General features: G+C 37.7%; 1 protein-coding gene across 1 annotated transcript in view; it reads left to right on the forward strand.

Annotated features, from left to right (window-relative positions):
• Window positions 1–22,491, forward strand: part of CALCR (calcitonin receptor) — an 85,299-nt gene that overhangs the window by 51,539 nt on the left and 11,269 nt on the right. The window contains exons 3-9 of the mRNA XM_066353964.1: window positions 504–582; window positions 7,118–7,274; window positions 9,028–9,138; window positions 12,414–12,526; window positions 14,506–14,597; window positions 17,237–17,363; window positions 22,116–22,269. Coding sequence (XP_066210061.1) covers window positions 532–582; window positions 7,118–7,274; window positions 9,028–9,138; window positions 12,414–12,526; window positions 14,506–14,597; window positions 17,237–17,363; window positions 22,116–22,269 — 805 coding nt within the window. The 5' untranslated portion in view covers window positions 504–531. The remainder of the gene's footprint in view (window positions 1–503; window positions 583–7,117; window positions 7,275–9,027; window positions 9,139–12,413; window positions 12,527–14,505; window positions 14,598–17,236; window positions 17,364–22,115; window positions 22,270–22,491) is intronic.

Here is a 22,491-nt window from a genome sequence, read left to right on the forward strand (position 1 = left end):
TTGTGTAGGAAAGAAAAATACTCAAGGCTCTAAATAAGACTCCTTATATAAAAGTTGGCCTTTTAATTACCCACTAAGCAAGATTTTTAATCCATTCCAAACCACAGATTTTATTTGTTCATGCACAATGAGGTGAGGTCTTTGTACATGATTCCTCTGGCATTTCCAACAGTCCTATTGATCCCACATGTTAATTAAAGTAGACATTGATTGCTCTTAATTTTTCTGAATTCTTTATTTTGTTCTTGATATATAAAGGTGGCTCCAGTGTACCTGATGGAGGACTTGGGACAACAACTAAACAACAGTCTTTTCTGGCTGACAGGAAAGGCCATGGAACACGCAGCTACAAGCATACTGTTTTACTAACATGAATTTTATTTAGGGTGTCTTGGGATATTGATCCTCTTCAAGTCAAATAGAAAGACAAGAAAAAGGAAGATTATAGATAATATTAAAGCTCTATTAATTTAAATGTCTTTGTTATTTTTATATTTTTCTAGGAATTGAAAGTCAGATGCAAAATCAAAAATGAGGTTGAAAGTTAATGCCTGGTGCTTCATACTGCTCCTCTTGCTAAATGTAAGTAAAACAAAATTATTCTAAGCTCTATTAATCAAGAACGCTGAACTACGAAGCAATGTTTCTGGTGTGAGTGAATGGACATTAGTAAGAGTAGATATTTTTCTTCAGAAGCCAAAACTAAGTTCCTCAAAACTATAATTTTTTAATATTTTGTTTTAAAAAATCTCGCCTGACCAGGCGGTGGCGCAGTGGATAGAGTGACGGACTGGGATGCTCAAGGACCCAGGTTCCAGACCCCGAGGTCGCCAGCTTGAGCGTGGGCTCATCTGGTTTGAGCAAAGCTCACCAGCGTGGACCCAAGGTCACTGGCTCAAGCAAGGGGTTACTCAGTCTGCTGAAAGCTCGCGGTCAAGGCACATATGAGAAAGCCGTCAATGAACAACTAAAGTGTCTCAACGAAAAACTGATGATTGATGCTTCTCATCTCTCTCTGTTCCTGTCTGTCTGTCCCTATCTATCTCTCTCTCTGACTCTCTGTCTCTGTAAAAAAATTAAATTAAATTAAATTAAATTAAAAATCTCTCTTCAGGACGTACACTGGTTTAATTAACTGTTTGGTTTCCCAGAAAAGTGAGACTTTTTGGTTTATAAAAATTTACATTAGTTTGAGACTTTACCTTATTATCTCATAAATTAACACTGAAGGTTAATAATTTTTTTGGATAAAATGTTTTTCATGTGAGACATGAATTTGGTTTCTGGGCTTCTGTCTTATTAAAACATCTTAACTCTTTCAGTCTGTTTATTGATTCTCAAATGTATGTGTTTCTTATTAAAAACTGACTAATAACAAGATAATTTGAATAGTATCTCATCACCTTTTTTATTACAAAGGCTAGAGATAATTTTGATGTGTTAAAAAACTAAAGTAGGTCACTTTTATTCATAACTTTTACCTGCTATATTGTGAACTTTAAAGATTAAAAGAATTTCATATACTTGCATGAGCCATGGGTAGAAATGCTTTATGGTTTGTGGGCATTTCTTTACTAGCCACCATAGCTGCATAGGGCACTTTAATGGCTTTTCTCTCTCTTTGAATACAGAAATTTGTTTCTTTGTCTGAATTTGGATTGTATATTTGATTTTAAGGATTTGTCCATAAAACATTTTTGTTCCATCAATTTCCTTTTCCAATATTCATAATGTTCCACCTTAATACTCTTCAGAGAAAAGTAAAATTTTTAAACATAATGACATTGACTTTAATTACTCCAAAATGTCACTTCTTAAATACATTATGAAAAAGCACTACTAGTCTATTTATTCTACCAACCTGATTTCCAAATGGACTTTAAAGTGTTGGTTTGAGTCAGGACATTCCGTTACCTCATCTACATTAATCAAAACCACCTACTCACTTCCGCTCTCTCATCTGCTGCAGTACAATAGGTTTAAAACTGGGCTTAGCTGCTGCTGCTGATGACAATGACAACAGCAATGATGAAGACAGAAGAACCTAGTTCTTCTGAGAACTAGGTTCTCAGAAGCATTTTATTGTTGTTTCCTTAGCTGTATTCCTCTATTTGCTTTGAATTTATCGTATATGCAACAGTTTTGGTGTTTATCTACGGCTTAAGTAGAAAATAGGACATCAGCCAGGTATCTGATCCCACCAGGATGAACCAGGACTAACACTCACAGAGTTCTATTTTATTCTTTGCTACTTTGAAAAGTATAAGTAACTGAAGAATGCAAATATTTCTTCCATATACAGAATTGTTTAGGATGGTGACATGGAAATCCTGTAGGTTATATCAATTTGTGGATTCTGGATTCACGCTCCTTGTAGACAGTTCTGTCTTTGGCGCAATAGGATTCTCTCCCTTCAGCACAGTAGCAAGGGTCCCACATTCAGGAGGTTTGGACCATTGCAGAGTTGCACTATTTCTCCAAGTTCTATACAGAGCAGCTCTGTAATTGTTCTGACTCTACTTCCAGAAGCCACCTAAAACACAAAAGTAGGCTGACTTTCTCACATCAAAGTAGGAATTGCTTGAGCTCATGACTATTCACTCAGATTGCTTCCTTCTGGACTCCATGATTGGCATGAATGAAACCCCCTGACTATAAGTTCCATAGGGACCTTCCCTATTTTTGTTCCCTGCTGAATCTTCAGAGCCTAGAACAGTACTGGGCACGTGGGAGACATTTGAAGTGTTTATTCATTGAAAGAACCAGCAATGTTTTAGTTGCAGACTACAGCTGTCAGTGGTGGCTTGGTGGCCAAATGTATGGTGCCATTTACTTGAACCTTTAGGAATGACATCATGTATATGGCCACGGAACTGCTACATAAGACAACAATTAAAAGGTTGATTTTTGTGTTGTTTTGGATGATTCATGTAAGTGACTTGTGCGCAAAACATTGAACACCATCTCCACTCAAAAAATGATTTGATTTATGCTTACTGTCACATTTCTACCTTCATGTGAGCATAAAATCATATGTTTATATACAACTCCGAAATATATAGCATAAATATAACACATAATAGTAGAATATTTTTTAAGTAGTATACATTGCTTGGTAGTTTTAATCTGCTTCTTTATTGCTGAAAATTTTACCACCTCACTAGCAACTTTCATTTATATTAAATCAAGAGCAAAAAGTTTAATGTGTTTAATGAACTTTATGAGATTTATGTTATTTTTAAGCAATACTAATTCCATGATTTTATATACATATTCCATAATGTTACATGTGTGATTCTATAATTTTATATATGTAAATGATCATTGTTGATCATATATACTTATTTTTTATATACATTTATATACAAGTAATTTTTATGTACATATATAAATAATTTTATACATGTCTACATCAATATATCTGTTATATGTACATATGTAACATAATGCTTTGATATGTATGTTATTTTTGGAAGAACATCACTGAAATATTCAGCTACTATTAGAAAAATTCATCATCAAAAATTTCATGCTCAACTATGAACTAGACCAGAAGCGGACTCAATTTATTGTGGCTCATCTAACAACAAGATTCCAATTAGTCATTCTTTCAATGTTGAAACAATCTCTATGGAACTGACTACAAACCAAGTTCACTGGAGATTGTTTTGATATTGCAAGAAGGACAAAATTAACGCTGCTGTCATCTGCATGAAATACACCTGCTTTTTCAGATGCTCCTGTATCTACTGTTACTGATGTTAAAACTGTATTAAACCAAATAATGCTGTAATTGAAAATACAAGTACAGCAGTGCTTTCCCCTTGGTATCTTTGCATATACTGTCCTCCCATGGCTTCAGTGAACTTCCAACTAGTGCAGGAACATTTCTTCATTGGTTGCCCCGTCCATTTAAGGATAGAATTCAGAATGTTACTTTTGGAAAGAATGCCAAGTGTAAGCAAAATAATACCTGCTGTCTAAAGTACCTAATAGAATTGGCAGAAAAGATTTATATATGACATATTCCATCTTCTAGTTTGAATTTGAAGATTGTGAGAAAATGGCCCAGAAATAAATACCAAATGATAATTCTTATATCAACTCAAAATTCTAATAATAGAGCCACAAAGGATCTAAAATAGATGCACAAGTTGAATCAACCATTAATATCTTTTATTGTGAGAACACCATGATTTATTAAAGATCATGCTTACACATTCTTATTATTAACACACATGGACACATTCATAGAAATGTTAGGCTAATAAAATCAAAAAAGAAGACTTAACATTAAATCTCTCTCTCTTTTTTTTTTTTTTCATTTTTCCCAAGCTGGAAATGGGGAGGCAGTCAGACAGACTCCCGCATGCGCCCGACCGGGATCCACCTGGCACGCCCACAAGGGGGCGATGCTCTGCCCCTCTGGGGCGTCACTCTGTTGCATCCAGAGCCATTCTAGCACCTGAGGCAGAGGCCACAGAGCCGTCCTCAGTGCCCGGGCCATCTTTGCTCCAATGGAGCCTTGGCTGCAGGAGGGGAAGAGAGAAACAGAGAGGAAGGAGAGGGGGAGGGGTGGAGAAACAGATGGGCGTTTCTCCTGTGTGCCCTGGCCGGGAATCGAACCTGGGACTCCTGCACACCAGGCCGACGCTCTACCGCTGAGCCAACCGGCCAGGGCCAACATTAAATCTCTTTAAACACTTTTTTTTACACTCAACCATATTTCAATTCCTAATAAAATATCTGAACACTTAACGACTGATAGCTTTTTATCTTTTGGTGTATGGTGTCAGGAAATATTTTATAGAGTTGATCTTTCTTGCTAAGCTCTAAGCTCTATGAGGGCAGGATCTATTCTTGCTTTATTAGCACTGTATCCTCAGCATCTAGTACAGTGCTTAGCTCATCAAGTTCAGTGACTTCTTGCTCATTGATCTTAAAAGCAGTGGGAAAGGGTCATATGACAACAGAATGGTGTTCATCTACATTAGTAAACAATTTGCACACTTAAAATCATCAAGAGGCATTAGAATTAGAAATAATCTTAATGTTTAAAAAGTAGTTCAACTATATTCACCATAAGTGTCCTTCTACAGTTATAACATTAATGTTATAACAGTAATAATTATTTTCCCTCTTTGTTTGCAAGCAACTTCTGCTCAGATAGCTTGCTGCCACCTCTGAAAGAAGTCTAAAAGGGAACTGACTTTCTTCCTTGTAGGAGGGTTTTCCTCTCCTAACTTCTTCCCTTTCTCCAGGCCCTACCATTTTTTTCCCAGTAAGATAGGCTGAAATATCTGGGCTATTTGACTAATACTATTCTCCATTCTTTATATTCAAATATGTCTTTATGTTTTCATTATTTGAGAAAGTGCTGGGAATTGCTCTTTCTTGTTCTATCGTGAGATGATCTAGATTCTGGTCCATACCTTTAGTTTTCTGGCTGCCCTCTCCAACTAATCACTGAACATCTGATATACACCCCAAGAATTTACTAACACTCACCATTCCCAGCCGTCCCTGATAAAAAAGCTACAGTAGATCTTTATTTCATTATCTTGTTAAACAATATTATTTAAAGTGCATTAGGCCTTTCATATCCCCGCACTTTGTATTTGCTTTTGCCAGGTTCTGTATTATCTGATTTTCCTGGACTCCATTTCTTAGGAACCCCGAAATAAGCTCCGCTCCAGTCGGATGATTTCCTTACAGTGTCTCAGACATGTTTCCTACCACACTACCTATGTAGACACTGCATATGCTCAAGGTCCAATTCAAATTCTACCTTGATTCTGTAGCAATCCCTGACTATTCTTGCCCCATGTCCTCTCTTCACTTGGAATTTTAATTGTATTATGCACTGTACGATTTAGCATTTAGTGACATGCTTCCTCACAGGGCAGGATGCCCCATCTACACAATGACACACACTGGCAACAAGTGAGGCTCTACCATGAATGGCCTGGGGTATATAAGTTAACTTAAAGGGGATGATTTTGTTTTAGAGGCTGTAGAGAATAGAAAAAGTGTATAAAACACGTACTGCCATCAATACATTTGGGAAAACGGCACTGTTAGATTAATTTAGACAAAGTAGAGTTAATAAAAGTGTGTTTCAACAGATACACTAAAGAGAGAGCAAGGAGGATTCCTCATTTCAGAAGAAGAAAAGTCAGTGCAGGCTGAAGCTTGCACGTCTTCTCTAAAAAGGTCTCTAAGAAGAACCCGGACGTTAAAAATCACAGAGTCAAACACCACTAGAACATCAGAGCCGCAAAGGAAATTGACATCTCTGTTTACACAATTGAGGATGCTGTATTAGGCAGTGATTTTTTTAGATGTGTACACACATACACACACACACAACTTTGATAAGTAGGACCTATGGTAGTGAGGAGGATTAATTTAAACTGACAAAACTGTGAGCCTGTACCCAAAATACAAAATATCTGAAAGAAATAGTCAAGATTTACATTGATTTGTAATAATAAAAATGAATGACCCTATATAGGTCAAATGTTTAGTAAACCAATTAAAGAGATTAGGGCCAATTATTCAAGGAAGAGTATCTAAGAAGATATTTGTTTGTTCTATGGAAAAAATAGGGCAAATATTTGGCAGTATGCACAATCGAAGCACAAATACAAATCAGCTGAAGAAATCTAATAAAACGATTATTTGGTGCACTAATATGTCTATTTTTAATAACATGATTAATGATTCTTAGGCATTCCAAAGAAAACAAAGTTGATTTAATTAACAGTATTTTTTGGAAATCAGGTTATTTGCATTGTTTACATCTAAACTTTATAGCGATAATAATGTTAAACAATCTTATATGATAAAGAGGTGGACGAGTTTGTATGGCTGCTATACATTTTCAATAGTGAATGGGATGAATACAAATATTTATATAAAATTTCTAGGTAGAATTTGTAAATGAAATATAAACAGTTATTAATTCTAAAGCAAAATATTCTACCTGGAATCTATGCATGATTGTTGCTTTTAAGAGGAAAAATCAATGTTTTTAAATTTCTTATTGTTTTGTTTATTTATGTGCACACCCATTCATACATTCTATAAGTAATTGGATTTTGTCTTTCTGATACAGTATCTAACTCGGGTTCGCCCTACCTCTGTAAATGACACCTATCCTCCAACAACGGATGCTGAGCCATTTCTGTACGTTGTTGGACGAAGGAGACTGAGGGATGCACAGGAGAGATGCTTCAAACGAATGCAGGAGATGCCCCCATACCAAGGGAAAGGTAAACAGAGAATGCACGGGACATGTTTCCAACATCATTGAAGGTTTATTTTCTTCCGTTGGTAAATATGTACTGTATTGACTAATTTTAAATTAACACACAATAATGTACCGGCAGTTTTAACAGTGGTTTTTATACTATAATATGTGTTTTTCATGCAGCAGACATGCCTAGTTTCTTTGCTTAAGTTCATCCAAAGACTTTTTGATTAATATCTACACTTACGACAAAATTATTACAATAACTCGGTATTCATACCTGGCAAGCAGAAACAATACAGGATTAAGTGAGGGAAAGGGATTGGAAAATGACAGGAAGGGAACTGGAATAATGTGGGCAGAGACTTTGCCTGAGGTGGACCCTGTCAAAACCTGGTCTTATTTGGGTTAATTAGCCAGTATCATCCCCTACCTGTCAGTTGGTTGGTAGCTCATACTATTCTTTTATTTTTCTACCTCCAGTTCCCAGATAACTTAGAAGATATCACCTAGGCAGAATTGTTTATCTATCATCTTCTCTACAATGCTCTATGAGATTGCCCAAATATTCCCAGGGCCAAGCATATTTGATTAGCTATTGAAGGCCCACAGGAAAATAAAACAGAGCATGTGATTGGCCAAGCATTGCTACATCCATTTAAATTCTCTCCCCTCCTTCCTCTAAATCAATTGGAAAGACCCGACAAGATCTTGTACACACTTGTATATTCTAAGACAACACTCTTGAGGGGTGGGAAGAATTGATCAAATATACTGCATTATGATACAAGGTTTGCCTTTCAGTCATTAAACTTTTAATTCATAGTTCCCATTTTTGGTTAAACAAAAAAAAATCAAGTCAATTAAAAGGTAAGTAGATGTTATTTTTCTGTCTGGAGAAGTTTCAGTGTTTTTTAAGAACCTGAAAGGTATTAGATACAACTCACTACCCAAAAGAAACCATAAATGAACAATAGAAACACAGAACTGCTATTTTCAGAGACTATGTGAGTGCAGCCACCTTCACGTGGTCTTAGTTACCTTGGAAGGTTGAACTTTTGTGCTATTAATTGTTATTTAAAGGTTATTTTATTTATTTATTTTGAGACTTGCCTTCAAAACCTGAGGTTTATGCTTTCTAATATCTCTGTAGAGATCAATCTTCATGTTGGGGGTAGATTCAATTTTGAAAGCACTTGAAGCCAATGTTGATGAATACATAAAGTGATCAAACTGTGTATTATTTTTAGCCAGTAATAAAGTGCAATTCTAAAGAATAAGACTGTTTATGTGTGATCCATCTAGTTGCAAATCCATCTTCAGTAGGGATTCTGAATAATTGCATCACCCTTGAATTAAGAATAGAACCACCCAGACAACCACTTTGAAGGTTAGAGGTTAGAAGGATACATATGTTCCAAAACCATATAGGTTTTTTCAAGGTAAGCTTCATCCAAGGGTGATTTTGCATATGCTTTCATCAGTGTTCTCTTATAGCGTTTCCAGAGATGCTTTAAAGGAAAGATTTTGGATGAGAGATTTTACATGTGTCTTTTGAGGAACAAATGGAGAAAACATTACAAAAATGTAATTTCCATTAGTAGTTGGTAAAGTTAATGCCTTTATTTTGTTGCTGCTGCTGTTACTGTTATTTTTTTTAAATAAATATATTTCCAAGTGAAGAGCCCCAGAATAACTGCCTATGCACTATTAAATCCTGCTAAGGCTTCAGCAGTTTTGACAACAGCAATGTTCATTTCTTTCTAAATGGCCAGGTCCGTTTTGCAACCGCACCTGGGACGGATGGCTCTGCTGGGACGATACACCTGCTGGAATAACATCCCATCAGCAATGCCCGGATTATTTTCCTGACTTCGATGTAACAGGTAGAATAGTTATTCTTACTTTATATTTTGCTATGAAGCTTTAGAGATTTCATGGTCCTAAACAGAAAATCAAGTATAAATTATATCTACCTAGTCCTATTCTATAGATCTTAGCATGCTCTGAAGCGTTTCCATCAATAAAATATTACCCAGTCATATGAATATTACAAGCTGTCCTTATTTTTTTAAGTCATATTACTGATCAGTTGTGTGCACTGGTCATAAATTTCATTACAGTTTGAATACAAGTTATTTATATATTTTAAATGTTAAATATTAATAAAGATTTAAATCAATTTTTTTAACTGTGAATGTTTTTTAAAAAATATGTGGATGTTTAAAAAATTTTATTGCCTCACATTTTGGTGACTTATGTAAATGCTCGATCTAGAGTTTATAAATACCGGGCTGGTATAACATGCCGATAGAAATTTCATATAATGTTGAAAATTATATAAAATCATGACATGGAAGGGAAAATAAATCAGAAGGTGTTAAGTATAGATACCATATTTCTGTTCTAACAGATTATTAAAATATGCTCAGAAAATAAAACGAATACTCTTATAATGGATTATACTAACACCCAGCTCTGTCTCCTGTACAACATGAGCAGTGGACAGATGTGTGTTAAGTAAAACAGTGACACCAAATTGAAAATTTTTTAAAGAGCAAAGAAAGTTCAGATGAGAAAGTGGCCAGTACCCTGGTTGGCCAGGGAAGCTCCACCAGTGAGCCAAGTAGTGGTGCCAGTGGCTGCAGAGCATAGTATCAGAGGAGACTGGTAAGGACCATGGAGGGTGGCGGGTTCCAGAGAAGTGAAAGTTGTAGCTGGTGGCAGGGTTGTGGGTATCACGGCCAGGAAACTTTTGTTCCAAGGAACTAGATAGAAAATCTATCCCATTGGAATAGAGTAAATCTGGGATTAAGATACTGAAAGGGGGTATATATCTTAGTTATAAAGGAGACCCAGATGCTCAAAGTAAGCAGGTCCAGCTATAGACACATCATGTAAGCCCCCCATGTAAGGGCTGAGATTTGTTCCTGACAGTAGAGTGAGCCTGAGCCTGAGCTTACAGAGGGCATTTAAGGGGCTCCTGATGTTGAAACTGGATGGTTGTGGGAATAGGGCCCCAGGCAAGCAGGTCATTCTACCTCAAGCTCCATATCTCTTCTAACAAAATGTGATATGACAGAACCCAGTAATCCCTCCACATCTCACAGTGCTCATCCTCCTCCTTCCACCCGCGTCCTTCAAAAAATGGTTCCATGGACAGAGTTAGAACATCCAATCAGTGAAAAAGAATGCCAAGAAGATCTCTGAATTATCTGGTCCAGTCTAGCAGTAGCATTTTGAAATAAGTGTTTGTTTCACACTTAGGTGACCATGGAAAATCAACTTTGAGTTTAGAGTTGTTTGGTCAGAGTTTCTACCACATTTCAGGGTCAACAAGTCCATCTAGTTAGTTTCACTCATTGACTATGAATGACAAGAGGTTACTGCCCATAGACTGAAAGTGAGGACATCAGTGTAAGATAGAAAACAGCAGTCAGATGGCAAATACAGGCAAGAAAGTTTCTGGAATCCAGATTAGAGCAGTGAAATTTGTCTACCTTGATGCTTTCTGTGCTTTCTTCAAGGATGGGATCCTAAATTCTACACCAGTAAGACAGAGATCATAGAAATGGGATTACAAGGGGCCACTTTTAAAACCAGTTCAGGCCAGTCACTTCCAGGAATTTTCATTTTGATGAAAAAGTTGGTTGGGATGTGAACAGAGAAAGGGCTTCATCTCATGCCCTGCACAGAATTACATTCCTGTAAACTCTAACTAAATGCTATTTGATGGTAATCCTTCAGGCCTTTATTGACTCTTTTCAATAAATGATGCTTCATTCATTTTGATTGGGCAGCTGCATTAGAGGTAACACGACTGCCACAAAGAGCTGCTCTGCAATTTGAGGCTACAAAGGCCAGTTCCAAAGTGGCCATAGGCTCTTGCCAAAGTGGCTATAATTATTGACTAAAAGGCCAGTTTTTGCTCAGCAAAACAGAGATTTCCAGGAATAGATCCATCTTTTCAGCCTGGTTTTTAGATAGAACTTCCTCAGCTGAGGGACAAATCTACTTCAAAAGAAAAGCACATCTTAAAAATACCTATACTCAACAAACTGAAATTCTTTAAGATTTTACCATTAACCCAAAACTATTTTGATAATACACCAGACAGTTTCATGAAATGACAGAAATCTTATTTTAGACAAAGTGCTTGGTAAAAGATCGATAAGTCACAAAAGAGTGAATAACAGTATTGCAATTCAAAAGAGGCTAAAAATCAGAAAGAATGTGCTAAAGTGTAAAAAGCAAATTTAACAAGGAGGTAGGTGTGCATGGCTTTGGCCTTGGAATCAAATGCTTAATCAACATTAATGGCATAGAGCTAAGATGGTTTAGGACAATGATTCTCAACCCTGAGACCCTTTGGAAAGAATGTGCTTTTTTTAAATGCCGATGCCTGGTACCTCTCTAGAACAATCAAATTAGAATCTCTAAGAACTGGGCTTAAAATCTGTATAAAAAACAAAACAAACAAACAAACAAACAAAAACTCCTCCATGTGAATCTAGGGTGGGTAGCATGCTGTCCTGTTCATGGGGCAGTCCAAACATAGACCATTTTAAAGGGAAATACCAGTGTCTGAGCACATGCAGAGGCTCCAGGCACCAAGAGGACTGCCTGCTGTGTGTGTGCTGTAAGTAAACGGGGACTTAGAATGGACATATTCTCTCTTTAAATATTGAGAGACTTGCCAGGTGGCAGAGGACAAACTCCTGATGGCCGAAACAGTTGGAACAGGAAATGTCTATATCCAAACTTCAGTTAAATTAGAAACAAAGCAATAATACTCCATTAAAAAATAGAAAGTACACTTTGGAGTCTGATGGACCTGGTATTCAGTTCTACTTCACCCACTGTCCATTGACTTTTTAAATTTCATAACCTCTTCTACTGTCTCTGTGTGGTTTCTAAAACAGAAGTAACAATGTCTGCTTTACAAGGCTCTGCTGGAGATAGAATGAGACAACACATATTAAAATATTTTGTATAATTAAGACATCTCTATAACCTAGTGAATTCATGGTACCCTCTACTGATAGTCACATTTAAGTTCTATAGTGATGAACATTTTTGAGTGATTTTTAAGCCTTAATTTATTATTTTTTCTTCTTGTTATTTTGAAATGGTAATGTAATAACTGTTGTTTCATGAACAGAATCAGTTTCAAAGTACTGTGATGAAAATGGGGTTTGGTATAAAAATCCTGAGAAAAATGAAACCGAGACTAACTACAGTATGTGCAATGCTTTCACTCCTGAGAAACTGCAGGTAGGTGCTATTTCCAATTTCAGTATTTAGGGAGAAGGCCATTGTTTATACATAGAAATGTATGCATAACTATAAAGTACCTGTTGCCAAGAAGCTAACCTATAATATAGAAGGAAATCAGATAATGACCTGGATAGTCCATTCTTTTCCATTTAGAACATGCGTTTTGGTTTGCTGAAAATGGACACTTAAGCCTCAGTTGTCTTTCTCCTTATTGATATGTAGCATGTATCTGTATTCTCTTCTGTAGGTAAATCACATTCAACAGTTGATAGACACTGGAATTATTTCTAATGTTTGGCTATTATGAGAAATGCGGCTATAAATCTTTGTGTTGACACACATTTTTATTTCTCTTGGGGGTTTTTTCTTGATTACTCTTTCAAGGGGTAATTGAAATTAATTTTTTAAGAACTATGCTTTATCTTTGTTATTCCACTCAATTGCATGTTCAAGTTCTCTTTATCATAACCATTTCATTTCCTTTACATTCTTTGAGTTTTATTTAATTCTTATATAACTCATGTATCTGGAAATTTAGGTCATTGACTTTATTTTTCTTCATTTTTCACATATGCCTTTTTGTCTTAAAACTTCCCTCTATGTACAGCTTCACCTGCATCTAAAAGGTTTTGATATGTTATTGTGAGTTCTTTGATCCAAAGCTTAATTCTCAATAATATGAGAGTATTTTTAAGTTATCTTCTTATTAATTATTTCTAAATTATTGTGGTCAGTGAAGATAGTCTTTAAGATTTTAATTATTTGAAATATGTTGAGATTTGCTTCATTGACTAGTGTATATCATTTTGGATAAATATTCTTAGAATATTGACTCAGCACTTTAAAAGAATAAAAATTCTGCTATTATTGGACACAGTGTTTATTATACATGAATTAGTAAAATTGGTTAATCTTATTGTTCAAATCTTCTATAGGTTGATTTTTCTGTGTTCTATTGATTAGTAGGAGGTGTCATTTTTGCTTTATGTTTTGAGTTTATATTATTAGGTGCATAGAAATTTAAAATGTTGTATCTTCCTGATGTAACATCTGCACCTATATGATAGTCTACCAGTTTTCTTATGGGTAGTATCAATCTGGGTCATTCTTCTCTAGCCTTTTCATTCAATATTTCTGTATTCCAGTATTTAATGGCATTTCTTAAATACAGCATTTAATTGCTTTAAAAATCATCTAGTACAACCAAATTATTTTACAGGTGAAGATTACTGAGGTCTACAGAGATGAACTGACTTTATGAAAGCCTTAGTAATAATACCCTGAGTAAAGAACAGCTCTGATAAACTCAGTCTTATGTTCTTCCCACAACATTATGCAGGTTCTTAATCTTATAGTATTCAATCTGGTTCTTACAGTTTATTATAATTTAATATAATTTCATTCTCTGAAATACTTTCTATAATTTTACTAGGTTTTTTAAAGGAGGGAAATTGTAGTGGATGTACACTGATATTTAAAAATAAAACTGGTAGAGCATTGGCCTGGCGTGAGGGGGACCCGGGTCTGATTCCCGGCCAGGGCACAAAGGAGAAGCGCCCATCTGCTTCTCCACCCCCACCCCCTCCTTCCTCTCTGTCTCTCTCTTCCCTTCCCGCAGCCAAGGCTCCATTGGAGCAAAGATGGCCTGGGCGCTGGGGATGGCTCCTTGGCCTCTGCCCCAGGCTCTAGAGTGGCTCTGGTCGCGTCAGAGAGATGCCCTGGAGGGGCAGAGCATCGCCCCCTGGTAGGCAAAGCTCGCCCCTGGTGGGTGTGCCAGGTGGATCCCGGTCGGGCGCATGCGGGAGTCTGTCTGACTGTCTCTCCCCGTTTCCAGCTTCAGAAAAATACAAAAAAAAATTTAAAAAATAAAAAAATAAAAATAAATAAATAAATAAAACTATTTCCCTTTTCTACAAGCAGGCATCACCTATTTGTTTTTGTAACTGTTTCTGTTGCCGCTATTGTTGCTATTCCAGAACGCATTCATCCTGTACTACCTGGCTCTTGTGGGACACTCTATTTCCATTTCCACTTTGGTGACTGCGCTGGCGATTTTCACGTATTTCAAGTACGTACCCTCTCAGCATCTGCTTTTTTTCCCTTGTTTAAGGTACTGAAATAATGGAAAAGTCTGTAGAAGTTAGGCAGGGGAAGGAGAGGTCTCCTGCAAATCATAAGAGACAGATGGGAGTCATGACGTAGCAAGAAAAATTATATTAATTAAAATATGCTTTTAACCCTATCTTTGAGGAAAATAAGATAGATTTATATCATCTTTAAAGGCAATATGCCTCCTTCATAAAAAGAAACAATCCTATGAGCTCTTAAATATACTGTGTTAACGTGGTAAAGGTTCCATGTTATTATTCCAAGAACCTACCAAACAATGACTTAAATCCTGGGAGGAAAAACAAGTCGTATTGACTTATAATTATAATATAATAATGAGAAGACATAAAATAGCTGGTTCTTTAGAGCACACACAGCAAGTAACAAACAGGATATGAAAACCACACATGCTGAGATGCTAAATATTCAGATCCTAAAGAAGTCATATCTGATATTTATATAGGTTCTTAATTTAATCTTAAGCAAACTTAAAATATCAAGGGCACCATTTTCTGAAAATAAATTTCTGATTCTCTACATTTTTTTTACATTTGCATTTCAGAAATATTGAGAGTAATTGTGAAAAATAAAAGGTAATTCTGATCCATCACTGGATTTTATCTTTAATCAGCAGCATTTTCCCAAAATTGTCAAATACTGAGCACATTACACTGGAAGGTTTCATGATTTATGCACTTAAGTGGCATCATCTATGTGAAACCTGAACAGAAATTATCACTCCCTTGTGTAATTTTACATTTCCAAGGTTATTCTGCAAAATCCAATCAATTTCATAAAATCTTCTGAAACCAAAATAAGAAGTTACACCTAGCTACACTTATGATATCTAATGGCCCATTCACAATCACCCCATTGAAATCTCACTCTAAACTCACAACATGTGCCTTATAGGGTCAATAAAAGGAATAACCCTGTAGCGACCCTCCTCAAACCAGCAAGCTAAAAAAGGCCTGCAGAGGAATTTAAAGTTACTGAATATACAGGAGGCTGTGGACTGCCAATATTTTTGCTGCTAAAAGTCTTGGGATATTAGTCAGAATCTTAATATGATTTTATTCTGAGTATGCCCAGGAAGGCAACAGGCAGGGCTATATAACCCTAAAACAAATAAGAATCATGTTCCCTGCACTACTAGAAAATAAATGTAGAAATGTATATAAAGGCTTTGTTATTTTAAAGAAGAACATTGAACTTCTATGACCTCTTCAAGACAGAGAAATAAATTTTCAGTGCTTTAAATCAAAGAAAAAGCAATACTAACGATCCTAACTGTGTAAAAGTGGCAGAGTTAGAATAATGTTCAGGATGATGTAAAGGTTACTTCTGGTCCTCTGGTTATGCTTCACATAAATAAATTCTTTCTTTTTAAATTGTTAAATTGTGCTCTAACACATGCCCTCAGTACTCAAACTCACTTTTTACTACAGATAATTGCCAATTCATTTTCCTTTGATTTGGAAATATAGGGAAAGCATTGTAAATAAGCCTAGACCACTCTCATATTCCATCTTTCTTCAGAATTTTCTTTTCAAAATTCCTGGGACTCTATTTCATGAAGATCTATTTAGAGCTAGCTACTATGATTAATCATCAGCATCCTTAACCAAATGCTGTTAGTTTTCACATGATGTTAAATATTTTTTAACTGTTCCAGATATGGTAAATATAAGGTTTTTATTTATCTAAGACAATCATTCCAATTTTGTTAAACCATTCTATAGGCTACCTTCACCTGCATCAAGAAGTGAAATAGGATATTGAATCTAATTTTTATTCATGTGGACATTCACACAAATACATATTACAAGTTTTTGAAGTGAAGGACAAAGGAATAAAAGAAATCCAATACATTGCTTAGCACCCAAAAGGTGGGAAGTGACTATGTCAATGAGGGTAGGTGTCGTCAGATCCAGACCACAATATGCCTCATCATGAGATCAAATTTGAGCCAATTTCAAATTCTTTGCTTGTGTCTGAGCTCCACCATCAGGAAGATGTGAAGAGGAGGAACCACATAGTTGATTCCGGTTGGGATTAGAGAAATAAAATGATGTTCAAAGAAATGTCAGAACAGAGGGTTGACAGGAGACTTATTAAAGTCTGGCTATGTCATAGGACAAAACATGGACCCGGTACTCTGTCACAGGCCACGTTGGCTCTGATTTCATGCTCTGTAATTCCATTTGCCACTCGATTTCTGCCTGGTTACATCCATGAATAGTCAGTCAGCTTTTCATCTGAAGCACACTCCAAACCATAATGGTTTCTCTTATGAGTTATTTTCTCAATTAATTTCACATTTGTTATAATTAAAAGTGATTTTATCACGCACTCTTTCACTTGTTGAACGAAGTCACCTGAGGACTGAAAACTATGAGCTACTGTAACCACAAAACTGTTTTTAAAAATCAAGTAGAAAAATCTAATGAGTCTTATAAGTGGGACCAGCCTCACTTATTTCTATATGTTCTCTCATCTAGTGCTAAAGGGCATATTAAAAATATTCCCAAAATGGTTGTTTTTCCCCAAGTACTTAAACATTTCGGCACTAGTTAATGCTGTTACTTTTTCTCCCAGGAACCTTAGCTGCCAAAGGGTCACCATGCATAAGCACATGTTCCTGACTTACATCCTGAACTCTCTGATCGTCATCATCCACCTGGTGGAAGTGGTTCCCAATGGAGACCTTGTGCAGATGAACCCGGTGAGCACTACCTTACTTGTTTTTAACTTGATTTTAAAGATGTAGGATTTGTGAATAGTGAACATGATGTTGCTGCTCCTGACTTAAACAGCTCTTTACATAGGTGATCATATTTAGTTTTACTGTTGAGTTTTGCACTAAGTGAGGCATATCATTGCTGTGGCGTTACAGGAGTAACTGTTATATGCCATGGTAAAAGGCTGGAAATAATTTAGTCAGAACCACATAAGAATTATACAACAAATCATGAGTTCTTACTATTAATCAAACATTTATTAACATCTATGGAAAGTTTACTGACCATACTTTGTGTACACAGTACTAGTACACTAGAGCAGTACATTAGGCCCTGTGTGTCACTAATGGGTTACAAATTTACTTAAATATTAATCCCCCCAGCATTCTGGCATCAAGCTGGGCTAGGGCCAGTTACTTCAGCTATGAATAGCTATGCATTGACTCTAGTAAGCCATCTAGATGTCATCATGGTCTATATCTGCATGGCATGATAAAAGTTTAATTATCCCTAGTTCGCTCACTCTCATCTCCCAGTCTCCACTGATGGTCCCCGATGACTGAGCCCAGCCAGAACCCAGAGGGCGAGGAAGCTCTGATGGGGATGCACAGGCCCGTTTCTCGGGCCCAGGCCAGTGAGAGCAGGGTGGAGAGTGCATCTGAGAGCGCAGACAGAAGCTACCTAGCACAACATGAACGGCTGAGGGATATTTTCAGTTTGCTTTCTCTGCTTCACTGTGTTACACAAGCATCTGTAGATAGCTTCATCTTTCAACACTGGCGTTTGACAGCTCTGCCAACCTAATGACAAAAAAGCGTGAAATCTGCTGAGAGCATGCATCCTGTGTGACAGTGGCATGGCATGGGAAAGCAGCTTAATTTGGCTTCTAATGGACCCACAGTGTTAATCATTTCTGCAGTGTGAATATATCAAAAAAGGGATTATGATCCATCTTCCTCTGTTATCTGAGACAGTCCTGTCTTACCTGCAGAATGAGACCCAGTAGGTTTACTCTGATAAGTTTTCTTTCTTAATGTCAACTGGTTTTAATAAAAGTAATCTCATTTCATTTAACTCTTATAAGACCCCAGGAAAGAGTGAGTATCATCTCCATTATTAACTGAGTAAACTGAGGCACACTAAAGGCTCATGTCCTCTGAACTATGGGTAGTTAGAGATGGGATTCAAACCCAGAGCTGTCTCAGCACTACTTCTATTAGAGTTTGCTTTGTTGGGGAAAAAGTAAAACAATGTTCACACCCTTCAGTGAGGAAATCCTATGGGTTCGTGGTCCCTTTCCCGTCACAGGAGTCAGTTTCTTCCCTTAGAAGTTTTTTGGTTAAGTGGAGTCTCTCCTGTAAAACCAAGCATGAGAATCTTATTCCTGCACATTTGCTTTTTAAAGTTAAACTCAGAATAATTCATAGCGTAAATAAGAGCTGAATAGATCCTCAATTCATTGAGTGATGTGAAAATTGCCCATTGTCATTTGTGTCGTTTGAGTATTTTATTTCTACAACATCTACAATTTCATTTTTTTTAATCTATCTGTTTATTTCCTCACATAGAGTCATGAGGCAGAATTAAGAGTATTGTTCTTGCTACATCTTAAGGAGGCTGGGAGTATACTTGTCATTTTCTGAGAGAAATGTCTCTGAACTTTGTATCTGGGTCTGAAGGGACAATGCAGGCAGATTATTAGTTTTTACTGGAACCTGAGCACTTTGCATCTCAAAGGCCCAAACAACCAAGTCATGTTTTCTATAGCCTCCTATATAAGTAAAGTCAAATCAGTCCCAAGATCTGAAAAGCAAAGTAAATTTCTTCTAATTCTTGTTGGTTCAGGACACACTTGAGCCACCAAATTATGTCAGAACCGCACCTCATCACAGGAAGATCAACTCTGAAATGACGCTCAGGACTGAGGGATGAGGGACCCGTGAGCCTGGAGTGGAGAGCAGGCTCAGGCCGCCGGAGCCAGAGGGCTGCTGCCTGGGCGGGCATAGAAACGTGAGGGAGTCTTCAAGAGATCCACGGCAGACAAAACTAGGTTGGAATTATCCATTTGGCAGCCTAGGGAAGAAATTAGATAGGGAATGAAAGGGTCTGATGGATTTGAGGGGCAATGAGAGAGAATAATGCCAAAATATGGCCAGGAGATGAGGTATCTCACTCTGGTCATTCACCTACTTCACATTACGTACATGGCAAAACCAGCAAACAGAATCTCAACCCACACCCTACAGTGCAGAAAAATAGAGGATTTTTTTATTCATTTTAAATTTTATTACTTTAAATGGACCACTTTCCCATATGGCTTTGAAGAACTTATCCCTAAAATGGCTATAGGTATCAACCGAATTTCCAGTTCCTATCCGGTCACTCTGGGCGGCACTGCCACTGCGGAAAGTAGTAGCTCACCAAAGGTGGCTCGCAGCACAGCTTGTGTGGCGAGACTTCATCTCAGCATTGGCGGCTAGTTCCCTTGTTTTGCAAAGGCTATCACGGCTTTAGTGCACAACTTCTTATAGATTTGTTTGCATTCTCAAAAAGTGCCATCTGAGACGCAAGTAGTTTTGTGCACTCCTCTGGGATATATTGGTTCACTGCCAGGACTAGCTATGGAGCAACAGCCAATTTGGTATTTGCTGCGCTTCCCTGGGTTGCTCCAAATACTGTGGCATTGCTCTCGCTGAACTATAGGGTCTCAAGTCCCAGCCTTTCTACCTCCTTACAGTTTATTTTGTAAATTTGGGCAAGTTACTTAACCTCATTGTGCCTCACATTCCTAATGTGTGAAGTGAAGATAATAATAGCAGCTTCTTCATAGAGTTGTTTGTGAGGGTTAAATAAAGATACACCTAAAACAGGGTCTGGCACATAACAATTGTTAACTATTATTATTCACATTATAGCTGTTGTCGTTGTCATTAGGCCTTAAGCCTTTGTCCTTTTCTAACTGTGACACTTGAAACTGTAACCAGTTTCAAGTCTGTGTTAAACAGCATAGGAGATGTGGGAACTCAGAGAGTTTATAAAATACTGCTTCAGTCCAAAAGGGACTAAGTGTAATGGAAGAATGCAGAGAATACTCAGAGGTTTATCAATCACATTGTGGTCTGAGAATCGAAAACTAAATCAGTCATGGTTTGAGACTCCCCAGGGAAGAGTGATATAATATGCTCATTACACATACAGAGAGAGGCCCTGGAGCGGAGCAAGCTGTTAATTTTTATTCCCCTGCCCCAACGCTAACAGACTTTCTTTCCCATCATGTGTGTATCCTGCTTTCCTGTTTACTGTAGTTTTGTTAGCTGAACATTTCCAGATTGCCTCCTCTGCCAATTTTTGGATCATCTTCCAATGTGCTTATCTCAGATGGGACCTTTTTCTCCTGTGTTTTCCCGCCTCTCCCCAAGCACACCGAATCATGACCACAGTCCCACAGATTCAAGCTCATTTTCTCTAAGGCTGTATCAAAAATCAGCTCTGGATTGAGTGACAGACTCACATTTAATTGAAAATGTTGTACCTTTCGAGTCCGCCAGAGAAGCCTCAGTCCCTCCCTACAGTTAGTCAATGTGTACTTTCTGACTGGAGGATTTCTCTCCTTCATTCAGCTAGCTTTAAAAAATGTACAACTGTACAGTTTTCCAGTTAATATGAGAACCTTTTTGTCCCTAGTTTATCAACTGCACTAACATCTTGTTGTAAAGTTCTAGAATTTCTCTTCATGAGGTGTTAGTATACCTGTGACTCAAAGTCAGGGTGTTTCCCATTGCATTGTGACTGCCAGAACAGGAAGCTCAGCTTAGCTCTTTGGTGGTGAGGATTATCAGCACTGGATCTAGGGACAGCAGGCAACAACACAGAATCATCAGTTGGATTCAGCATAGCTCCTGGATCATATATGACAAAAAGGGGCTATCAAAGTCACATGACAAATCCTTGTCTGCTCTAAAAAACTATGGGTCTCAGGCTCACTGCAAAAATATAAGCTCGGGCCCTGGCCAGTTGGCTCAGTGGTAGAGTGTCGGCCTGGCATGCAGGAGTCCCAGGTTCAATTCCCGGCCAGGGCACACAGAAGCGCCCATCTGCTTCTCCACCCCTCCCCCTCTCCTTCCTCTCTGTCTCTCTCTTCCCCTCCTGCAGCCAAGGCTCCATTGGAGCAAAGTTGGCCTGGGCGCTGAGGATGGCTCCATGGCCTCTGCCTCAGGCACTAGAATGGCTCTGGTTGCAACAGAGTAATGCCCCAGATGGGCAGAGCATCACCCCCTGGTGGGCATGCCGGGTGGATCCCGGTCGGGTGCATGCGGGAGTCTGTCTGACTGCCTCCCCGTTTCCAACTTCAGAAAATATAAATACAAATATATATAATGTATATGTATATGTATATGTATGTGTGTGTGTGTATATATATATATATATATATATATATATATATATATATATGCTCGTCTAGTCTATATAAGTCACCAGAATGTACAGGGAAAGAACACTTTAGGGACTAGGCTTCCATTGCCTTAGATGGCTGTTTCTATGCACCACTAATGACCTATGCACTATCACTCTGATCTTTGGATACAGAGGGTGGCACGTGTTAACAGATGCTTGGGAAAGCTGAATGCAGGCTGAATGCGGACACTGGCTCATTTTCACATCTACTCGCTGTTCACTGTTCACGGTCAGATCCTTGCCCATGTCTTCCACTGAGTACCTCCCTTTCTTTCTGACAGCTGAGCTGCAAGATTCTGCATTTTTTCAACCACTACATGATGGCGTGCAATTACTTCTGGATGCTCTGTGAAGGGATCTACCTTCACTCACTCATCATGGTGGCCGTGTTCACTGACAAGCATCACATGAAGTGGTACTATCTCCTGGGCTGGGGTACGTGTTTGCTCCAGCAGGGTTGTAAGCCACCCTTACCTCTGTCTTGATATTTACACCTCCTTCTAGTTTTGGTCTCAGAGAACAATCAGGGGCCCAGATGCTTTGATGAGACACAGGTGCTGGGAGGACATCTGTCTCCAATAGGTCTAGTGAGAGTAATAACATACCTACCACACTGGATAATTTGTGAGAGGCTTTGAATTATCTGGGTGCTCTTAA

The sequence above is a fragment of the Saccopteryx leptura genome, chromosome 12, assembly GCF_036850995.1.
Source record: "Saccopteryx leptura isolate mSacLep1 chromosome 12, mSacLep1_pri_phased_curated, whole genome shotgun sequence".
Lineage (NCBI taxonomy): Eukaryota > Metazoa > Chordata > Mammalia > Chiroptera > Emballonuridae > Saccopteryx > Saccopteryx leptura.